This window comes from Lactuca serriola, chromosome 5 (assembly GCF_051521515.1).
Source record: "Lactuca serriola cultivar US96UC23 chromosome 5, Lser_US96UC23_V15, whole genome shotgun sequence".
Classification (NCBI taxonomy): Eukaryota; Viridiplantae; Streptophyta; class Magnoliopsida; order Asterales; family Asteraceae; genus Lactuca; species Lactuca serriola.
The window spans coordinates 124,032,686-124,043,000 of NC_136412.1; the positions used below are offsets into that span (position 1 = coordinate 124,032,686).

At 30.4% G+C, this 10,315-nt stretch overlaps 2 protein-coding genes across 2 annotated transcripts; both read left to right on the top strand.

Moving 5' to 3' along the window:
- Positions 1 to 921: 921 nt before the first annotated feature.
- On the top strand, positions 922 to 5,363 carry LOC145052921 (putative protein phosphatase 2C 21). The gene is made up of 11 exons (XM_079000844.1): positions 922 to 1,176; positions 1,675 to 1,799; positions 2,074 to 2,137; positions 2,250 to 2,358; positions 2,704 to 2,857; positions 2,930 to 3,055; positions 3,165 to 3,288; positions 3,389 to 3,465; positions 3,562 to 3,614; positions 3,951 to 4,005; positions 4,924 to 5,363. Exons 2-11 carry the CDS (start codon positions 1,683 to 1,685, stop codon positions 5,116 to 5,118), a joined length of 1,074 nt encoding a protein of 357 aa, XP_078856970.1. The 5' UTR covers positions 922 to 1,176; positions 1,675 to 1,682; the 3' UTR covers positions 5,119 to 5,363.
- A 2,301-nt stretch (positions 5,364 to 7,664) lies between these two features.
- On the top strand, positions 7,665 to 9,343 carry LOC145052922 (Sas10/Utp3/C1D family). The gene is made up of 6 exons (XM_079000845.1): positions 7,665 to 7,961; positions 8,039 to 8,094; positions 8,221 to 8,275; positions 8,384 to 8,464; positions 8,542 to 8,784; positions 9,165 to 9,343. The coding sequence occupies exons 1-5, from the start codon at positions 7,760 to 7,762 to the stop codon at positions 8,775 to 8,777; spliced, it is 630 nt and encodes a 209-aa protein (XP_078856971.1). The 5' UTR covers positions 7,665 to 7,759; the 3' UTR covers positions 8,778 to 8,784; positions 9,165 to 9,343.
- The last annotated feature ends 972 nt before the right edge of the window (positions 9,344 to 10,315 follow it).

Sequence of the window (10,315 nt, forward strand, 5' to 3'; positions counted from 1 at the left end):
TATTAAACCTACTAGATTGGGCCTAAATCGGTAAAAACTTGGATCAGTCAAATCAATCCAAAACTACAATGGGAAATTTGAACCAAACCAAAACCAAATTAGATCAAAGTCGAATTAGATCATTGTTGACGTAATCAAAACTGGATCAGATCCGGATCCAAATCCGGATTAGATAGGGATCGTAGTTTGTACATCTCTATTGACAGGAAAGATAATGTAAAAAACAAATATTTCTTTTATCACGTTACAATAGGAAAATGACAACTTTGAAGCGAAAATTAGGAATTGAGAGATTAATTTTTTCTTAAGATAATGTATATAAAATGCTAAAAGTTGAATACTATTGTAAGTCTACAAACAATGTTAAACCTCGTTCCAAACCATTGTTTAGTCTTTCATTATTTAGAATCAAAAACATATTAAACTTTCTAGATTTGGCCTAAACCTGTAAAAACTTGGATCAGCCAAATCAGGCCAAAACTACAATGGGAAAATCGAACCAAACCAAAACCAGATTGGATCAAAGTTGAATTAGATCGTTGCTGACGTAATCAAAACTCAAATCTATATCAGATCTAGATCGTAGTTTGTACGTCTCTATTGACAGGAAAGATAATGTAAAAAACAAATATTTTTTTTTATTACGTACAATAGGTAAATGACAACTTTGAAGCAAAATTAGGAATTGAGATATTATTATTATTATTATTATTTTAAGATGAGGTATATAAAATGCTAAAAGTTGAATACTATTGTAAGGCTATCGACCATGTTAAACCACGTTCCAAACCATGGTTTAGTCTTTTTCATATGGTTGAAAACTTTAACTCACCACTCACCACTCACCATCTAGTCAGCCATGGCACCTGGTTTGAAAGTTGACTCAGAGTCAAAGGTAAAAGTAGCAACCGGTTTTCCATGGATAAGTACAAACCTCTGTCATCACACGTCACTCCAGATCGTATTGTGCATCACACCAGCCGTACTAACACCCTTGAACAGTTGTTCTTTCTCGTCGACATTCTTCTTTCCTACCCTACCATCTTCATCTCCCAAAGTCCTTAGGTCTTCTAGGGCACCCGCGAATCTTGATAGCGATTGGTTTTGTTGAAGCTTCAATCGAATTTGGTTCGGTTTGTTAATCGAATTGTTTGGCAGCCCAATCGGGCAATCTAGGTAAGTAAATCCCCTAAACTATCACTATTTTATTCATCAGTGATTTTGATAAGTTCATGTCGTACGATCTCGATTTTGGAGTTTCAGTTCCTGTTCCTGCTCTATCGATTCGTTAACTAGAAATCTGGGAATAATTTTCAGTTCTCATGATTTGATCCCAAATCTCTCGATTATATGGGAGTTGAAAGACGACGATTGAAACACTTTTCTTATTCGTAAACATGGACTGTTTTTTTCAAGTGTGGATCCTTTGTCTCAATCCATCTTTAGACTGGTTTTGACTTTTGAATGAAATTGACAAGGTTCCTGAAGGATCTTCTACTCCATTGGGTTATTTTCAGTTATACATGATGTTTTTTCCTATGTGACAAATGGGGCCTAAATGACTTTTTGCAGCAGAGCTTGATGCTTGAAACAATTGACATGTGAATATTCTTATCATTACTTTTAAGAGCTCATCGATGCGTTTTCGACCAGTTGGTTTTATTGTAATTTCAGGTAAAAAGATGGGTACATATCTCAGCACTCCTAAAACAGAAAAGTTCTCTGAAGATGGTGAGAATGGAAGGGTCAAATATGGTTTATCATCAATGCAAGGGTGGCGTGCAACAATGGAAGATGCTGTAAGTAGATAATCACTTCCAACTTCCAAGTTTCTAAGATTTTCTATATGTATATGGAAAATGGAATGAATTAATTTGTTATCATTTTTCTTGGATAAATAGATTACATTTGACTTTGATTAGGTAAATACATGAATGCTATTTTTTGATGCTTGGAGTTTCATTTTTGGCAATATTTGCACCTGGTTTCTCATGAAATGCCATGTCATCAATTCCAAATCTTTACATATTAGAAAATTAAAACATAATTGTTTCTTTTGGTTGTGTTCTTTAGCATGCAGCACTTCCTGACCTCGACCATTCTACCTCTTTTTTTGGTGTATATGATGGGCATGGAGGTGTGTACCAATCATTACTTAATATATATATATATATATATATATATATATATATATATATATATATATATATATATGTTGACTTTTGATGTTTTTACTTTATTCATCTCAGGTAAAGTGGTTGCCAAGTTTTGTGCTAAATATCTCCATCGACAAGTGCTGAAGCATGAAGCATATTCTAGTGGAGATATTGAAACTTCTGTAGAGAAGTCATTTATAAGGTTATATATTTGAAACACTTCAACTGAATTTATCTGTTGTTTTATTTCTTCATATAGTCATGATCCTCTTTTTTTAGTTCTGTTAGAAACATGGAAAATTATCATTCTATATATTATTTTTTGATTAATGTGGAATTTGTAATCTACCAAGCTTGAAAATGAAACATAATAAAATCTCATTAGAACCAAAGTCAGGTTATAATAACAAAACAATCAATTACTTTCATAAATGGCCCCAATACATTCCATCAGGCATAACAAACAACCCAATGGAATGACGGATTCCATTCCTTCTCTGATTCCATCGTATCCAATGGAATGACCGATTCCGTTTCTATAATGCAGAATGGATGAGATGATGAGAGGACAAAGAGGGTGGAGGGAGTTATCTGTTTTGGGAGATAGAATAAACAAGTTCTCAGGTGTCATTGAGTCTCTCATATGGTCTCCAAGAGGAGGAGAAACAAGTCATCAGCTCGATGAATGGGCTTTTGAGGAGGTACTCTTTCCAAAAAAACAGCAATTTATTTTTATTATTTTTGGTTATAATAATAGCATATTTTATTTGTAGGGTCCACATTCTGATTTCACGGGGCCCACATCCGGATGTACAGCATGTGTTGCTATCATGAGAAACAATCAACTGATTGTTGCAAATGCTGGTGATTCCCGATGTGTAATTTCCAGGAAGGGGGAGGTAATAAATAAATAAATAATATCAAATATCAACAATCTTTCCTTTATTATTATGATAATTGATAATTGATAAATATACAAAACAAGTTTGATGTAAATAAAAATTGCAGGCATACAATCTTTCAAGAGATCACAAGCCAGGGCTTGAGGTTGAGAGAGATAGGATACTTAAAGCAGGTGGATTTATTCATGCGGGCAGAGTTAATGGTAGTCTTAATCTTACAAGAGCTATAGGTATTTTACCTTTTTGCCCTTGTGTTCTTTTATCTTGTTATCCGTTTTATCTTTTTCCTTAGTAATGGTGATGTAAATGTAATTATGAATAATTGTGCAGGTGACATGGAATTTAAGCAGAACAAGTTTTTGTCTGCTGAAAAGCAAATAGTTACTGCAAATCCTGATGTGAACACTGTAAGCCCCTTTGCTATTATTATTATTATTATAGAGTAATTGGAATTCTTTAATTTCATTTTTTATGTTTGATATAAATTTTATATTTTTGTTTAGGTTGAGCTATGTGATGATGATGATTTTGTTGTGCTGGCATGTGATGGTATCTGGTAAGGGCTGCTTCTTCAGTTTTCTCCAATATGACTCATTTTTTATTTATGTAATTATTTTCTTCTAAAGTCTAAACTAACTTTCTGTTAATTAAATTAGAATATCTTTTATAAGCCCATGGGGTATACGTATACCCAACACTCCATGTCATCAAATTATTTATTTATTTTTTCATTTTTTTAATTAACTAAATGAATTAAGAGTACTACATTTTTATTAGAAAGTACAATGTTGTAATAAGATAAAATGGAAGCATAATTCTATAATTAAAAAAAGTAGGAAAGTACAATGCTATTTTTTTTCTTAGTGCTGAATTGTTTACTTCATTTATTCAGGGATTGCATGTCAAGCCAACAATTAGTGGATTTTGTTCATGAACAACTGAAATCGGTAAGTTGTTTTTTTTTTCCCATTAAGTGTTAAAATAAATGTCTAAAAGATATTTGAGAAAATAATATAATGGCACATCTGAAAAAGTGGATGAAAAAATAATCAAGGGCAAATTTGTAAAAGGTTTGGATTTAACGAGGAAAGTCCTATACTGACCAATGTACTTTCTGGATTAATTAAAAAAGAAGAGCTAAATGATGTATGGATTAATTGTTGTAAAAACATAATATCTTTCTTTTTTGGATTAATTGAATACGAGTAAATGACTATGTTACCCTTTTGTTTAAAAGTGATGCTAAATAAGAAATGACTGTTTATTTTAGGAAGTGTTATAAATTAAAATTGTAAATAGCTATTTCTAATTACAAATTCAGAATTTTAACTGTTGGAATTATACAAGAAAGTATATGACCATTTTACCACTCTGTTAAAAAGCGATATTGAACAACAATTGCTTGTTTATTTGAGGACAGTTGTGAATTAAAAATGTAAATAACTGTTTATAGTAATAAATTGGGAATTCTAACCGTTGGAATTAAGCAAAAAAAAAAAAAAAGCAAATTACCATTTTAGCCTCATGTTTAGTGATTCTAAAGAACTAATAACTGTTTATTTGAGAGTGGGAACTTTTATAAATTAGAATTCTAAATAGCTGGTTATCGTTATAATTTGGGAATTCTAACTCTTGGAATCATATGCACAAAAGTAAATGACCATTTTGCCCTTGTATTCAAGTGATTATGAATATCCAATGATTGTTTATTTGAGAAAAACTAAAATCGTAAACAACCGTTTGTAGTTATATATATTGGTAGTGGTAAGTTCTAATTATTGGACTTATACAGGAAAGCGATTGACCATTATACCCTTGTGTTTAAAAGTTAAAAGTGACTGTTTATATATTATAATATTATGCAGGAAAGTAAACTTTCAACAATATGTGAGAGAGTGTTTGATAAATGTTTGGCTCCATCAACATCCACAGGAGAGGGATGTGACAACATGACCATGATTTTGGTTCAATTCAAGAAGCCAATCCAGGCATCTGCTGCTGAAGCACAAGAAATAGAACAAGTGGATGAGGGTAAACTAAAAAATGCTGCTGATGAATGAATGAATATGCCCCAAAAACAAATCAATCATCATCATCATCATCATCATAGTGTTTGTTACTTTGTTGGTAGTATATATGTTGGTAGAAGTCACACTACCTCAAACCATACTTTTTTTAGATGTCTATAATTTTTTTTTAAGTATTTTTTCGGTTTGAATGTAAAGGAAAAGTCATTTTGTTTGTTGTTGGTAATAATTATTTGACTGGATATTCTTATGAATAGGACTAGGAGGGTATTTATGTCTTTTTTTTTTTACATAGGAGAGATTGAGGCAGAGTCACCTTTCATTAGTTTCAGTCTTAGTATGTCAAACGTAGTACAAGATATTCCCTTCACGTTGTACAAAGCATATGGGGTCAAGTATGTCAATTTCGTTTTCTTCTCTTGTCTTGGTAAAATTCTGCTAAAAGTTGCAAATAAACCACTATGGGTGTGTTTGGCAACGAGGTTTTAGGAGGTTGAGAGTATGGGTTTACATTTTTTTTTGTAGAAAGTTTTTAATCTAAGAACTACTTCAAATAAGAGTATCTACTTTGGTAATTTCAAAAAGGTCGAACATTTAACTTTAAAGAGATTGAGTAGCCTTTAGTCCCTTATGCTAGCCACCTAAGAATATCCATTATGGTAAATTCAAAAAACTTCCATGAATTTATTATACAATAGTGCGCTCAAAGTTCATGTGAGATCCTATGGATCCGGTGAACGATCACTTAGTAGACGTGCACATCGATGTTCCTAGAACGGTCCTGAGTTAGTTTTGGAATAATCTATTTTTTTTCGGACCGGGCTGGATGGTCTCGTGTCGTTTTTTTTTTTTTTTTTTTTTTAAATTTATCGGTCTTGGTCTTGCGATTTTTGTGTGTGCCTTTTCGGTTTCGCTTTTGAGTTTTTCCATTAATAAAATATGTTATTAACACCAAAATAATGCATTAAGATTTAATAAAAATGAAATGCTAAAGTTTAATAAAAGAAAGAAGGGAAGAAGTTGGATGATGTGAGATTAAAAAAATATGTAATTAACAGTTTAACACAAATTATATGTATACAAACTTTAGTTTTTAGTCTTTTTTGAGAGAGGTCTCGGATCAGTCTTAGACGGTTTGGTTTCGGTCCTTTTTCAAGACTAGTTCGAAACCGGTAATTTGTTTATATCTACTTTATGGCTTCAGAGGCGGTCTACCATTTTGTTATCTATACTTTGTATTTTACTTTTTACCTTTTTCTCTAATATTGAGTTTATGTTTTATATTTTTTTAATTTATCTAAAACACATAATAAAAAATGAAATGAATATTATTTTCAATAGATTACACCATTAGATAGAATTAGTTAACACCTTCAAAGCAATGTTGAGTATGTTTATAAAATTTCTTTCTAGCAAAAAATTTGTTTTTAGTTTTAAGTAAAATGGTGTTGATGTTATTATATTTTAGTATTATAAAAATATTTTCTTTTTGTTTTATAATTTAACATAATATATATAGAGTACATTATTAATTAATAATTAATATCGGTTGGACCTATTCATAAATCTTTAAAATATTTATAGATAGTGAAAACGAGTTTATAAAATTTAGAGGTTTATATATTAACAGTAAGGCATATCAAATATTGATTAATAATGTTTTGGATCTGTAAAAAAATAATACGTGTAATTAGTTGGATCTGGATATAATTTGGTGATGATCTGATTTGACTAACCAAATAATTAAATAGAGTATGATTTGATTCATCTTTTATTTATCAACATTGTGGCATTATAAAATATAATTATTAGAAACTTTTTTTTATCGTTAATTGTGATCGTTAAACTAATTATATTTTCTAAAACAATAGATTGAAATATAAATATAAATAAAAAGTGTTATAGCAAAATAAATAGAGAAGAAGAAAGTAATTCAGTTTGATTCATATGTTAAAGGAATTTGAAGGAATTGTGATTCCCTTGTATAGCTAGCTAGATCCTAGCGAGAAAGACATAAAGATGCATAATCTTATCCTCTGTTCTGCCTTTTACAATTTCCTTAAAGTTAAAGGTTCTAGTAGGCAAAGACTCATTATGTTTCTTAATACTTTAAGATATTCATATGTTACTTTTATTTTATTAAAAATATGTAAATAATATTAGGGTTAATATTATAAAATATTTGTTTCTTATATCACTTTTTTTCAGTTATATCAAATATGTCACTAAATTTTTTAATATGTTCTAAATCGAGTTATTATGTCACATTAGATGCCAATCAATCAAGTTATTATGACATATCAGATTCAGATGTTATAATAATGGATGGAATATCAACAACAAATACCTAAATAAATAAAATATGTCGTTCAATATATTGAATGCCATAACCAATAATATTTAGGATTTACTATCAGTTTAACATGTTGAAATCTACGGAAAAATGAATAAAAACGGGAAAGATCAACAATTTATCGAATTAAATAATTAAAATAAAAAATAATTAAAATAAAAAACTGTTAGTATGTTTTTTTTTTTTTTAACTTTATACAAAAAGAAAATACCCTAATTCCACAAAAACTCTGTTCTTCGACTCAATTTAGCGGCGCTCGAGATTTTGGAGGTTGCAGGTTAAAAACGAACGACACAAGTCACAACCAAAGAAACCACCAAGATGGACGGAGGAGGAGGAGGAGTAGTTCCGGAATCAATAACGGAGGCAGCGAATAGAACTTCAATCAACTTTCAAGAATTCCAAACTAATTTCCTCGATTTCTTGCCTCTTTGCGACTCTGATACTCTTTCCGAATTGGACCCTCTTCAGCGTGCTCAATCTCTCCTCTTGCTCGCAAAAGCCACCACAACACTCTTCACATGTATCTATTTCTCTTTCTCCCTTCTTCTGCAAACACACAATCACATCTAATTTTGCAACTGTTTGTTTGTTTCTCAGTGAAGTTGCGTTGCAATGGCGTCGACCCAGATGACCATCCTGTCAGATCGGAACTTGTAGGGTTTTTTTTGTGCCTTTTCACGTTTTTGCTGCATTTGGGTCAAATTGGGTTTGTTGGAAGCTCAATTGAACTTCGTTTCATCATTATCATTTCGTTAATTATCAAGTTCTTGGAACTGTAGGAGCGATTGAACTTGTATCAGGAGAAGCTCGATAGGTCTTTAAATTTGAGCAAAGGTAAGTTTTTTTCCCAAATACTTTATTCCAGTTCCAAAGTATGGAACTTTTAAGAAATCCAACGTCAATGGCATCTTAATTTGGGTATATGTGAATGTCTTCTTGCAGCCCCCTTGCGACCTTCTGCTACATTAAACTATCAGGCTGCAACCAGATTCATTGAGCATTCGTTGCCTGACCTTACTTCTGGTAGGTGAACAACGGCGTTCTTTAATTAGGTTTTGTTTTCTGATAATTGATACAGTTACTGAAATATTTGTTGATAGATCAAAGAAAGAACATGAGGGAAATCAGTAGACGAGAGGGGGTAAAATCTGGAAATGTTAGTAAGAAGAGGAAGTATCTTTCATCTGATAAACCTTCTGTCCGAACTGCTGCCCAAGAGTTTCTTGAAAAAGCAGCTCGTGAGCTTCTTGGCAATGATAAAAGTTCCTTCAAGGGGCCTTTAAAGCCTCAAGATGAAGATGAAAACGAAGATGAAGATGACATGGCTGTCACTTGATTCTTAGGTATCTTTGATATTCTAACACGTTTATTAAAGTCTTAGAGGTTTTTCTTTGATAGATTTTCATTTATTTGTCAAGATTCTGGCTAACAAAATGATGCATTGGACCCTTAGATTGATTGTTGTCGATCAACAAAAAAATAAAAAAGAAAAATCAAATTCTTTGTCCTACCAAAAAGGTTGTTTGTGACACTGATATGTTTGTATGCGTGTGAAAAAGGGTAAAATAACATTGTGGATTTGGTGATAATGAAATTTTGGCATCAATATGTTTAGGGTTTGGAAGTTTAATAAAAGATTTATGGTCCATATGAATAGGGTTACTTACCATGAATATTTTGGAAGTTTATTGTTTTTTCTTACAACATGTGTTGTTTTGTGCAGGATGGCATGGCTGGTGTTTGTAAGTCTCTTTGTTTTTTATTTGGTGGGTTTATATGAATGAATGAATGTATGTTATGATTTATAAAGTAGGATTATGTAGTAAATTTAAGTTGGTAGTTATGGTATAACAAGTTTACCTTAAATGAAAATCAGATCAAAATTGGTTATCTTTCATACAATTTCTTTTTATTTAATTTAATTTAAAAATAAAGAGTCCATAATGGTTATATAATATATGTATAAAATGTCTATAAATTTAGTTAAATTTAAATATATAATATATATAGTTTCATTACATAGTTTTATATGTGAAGAATAATAATATGAGTTTATTCATTTTTAATGGATTTTTTCCATATAAAAACTGACATTATAAATTTTTTTTGGACTTTTTTTTTTCAAAAAAGACTAAGAGTTTACATATTACTTGTAATTTCAGAACCAAGCCGGTTACCATTCACCAATGACAACCGGTAAATGGTTTTTTTTCCGTAAAAGACTTTATATTTTGTATCTTTTTTCCTTTTAGACCTAAAATTCATATATATATATATATATATATATATATATATATATATATATATATATATATATATATATATATATATATATATATATATATATATATATATATATATATATATCAAACTTTAACCAATTCCTTATTGTTTTATTAATGAAGCCGGGTACTAAGAGATAAACTTGTATCCTTATATCCTGCTAATACACGTACGACCTAAGCATTGATTAGATAAACAATAACCAATTCTAAAATCCTAGGTCATGTTTATGTTTCTTCTTCTTATACACTATATTTGGTCCATTGAAATAGTTTTTACCTACAAGTTAGGAATACAAACTTAGTAACTATACAATTATCGCGGTCTAAAATCTTATAGCGGTCACTTGCTGTGATTTAAAATAGCGGTTCTCACGGTGGGATTAAGGTTTTTAATATATATATATATATATATATATATATATATATATATATATATATATATATATATATATATATATATAATCACAAAACTAACATGTTTACAAGTTAAAACTATAACCCGTTGCACAAAAAGAATTACAAATTAAATGCATAACTGAGGTTTGATTACAATTACAAATTAGATGCATTAACCGATGTTTAATTACAA

Coding starts and splice junctions, on each gene's coding strand:
- LOC145052921 (XM_079000844.1), top strand. CDS start 1,683: ATGGGTACATATCTCAGCACTCCTAAAACAGAAAAGTTCTCTGAAGAT. Junction 2,138..2,249: donor TGTATATGATGGGCATGGAG/GTGTGTACCAAT, acceptor TATTCATCTCAG/GTAAAGTGGTTGCCAAGTTT. Junction 4,006..4,923: donor TTCATGAACAACTGAAATCG/GTAAGTTGTTTT, acceptor AATATTATGCAG/GAAAGTAAACTTTCAACAAT.
- LOC145052922 (XM_079000845.1), top strand. CDS start 7,760: ATGGACGGAGGAGGAGGAGGAGTAGTTCCGGAATCAATAACGGAGGCA. Junction 7,962..8,038: donor CACCACAACACTCTTCACAT/GTATCTATTTCT, acceptor TTTGTTTCTCAG/TGAAGTTGCGTTGCAATGGC. Junction 8,095..8,220: donor ATCCTGTCAGATCGGAACTT/GTAGGGTTTTTT, acceptor TTGGAACTGTAG/GAGCGATTGAACTTGTATCA.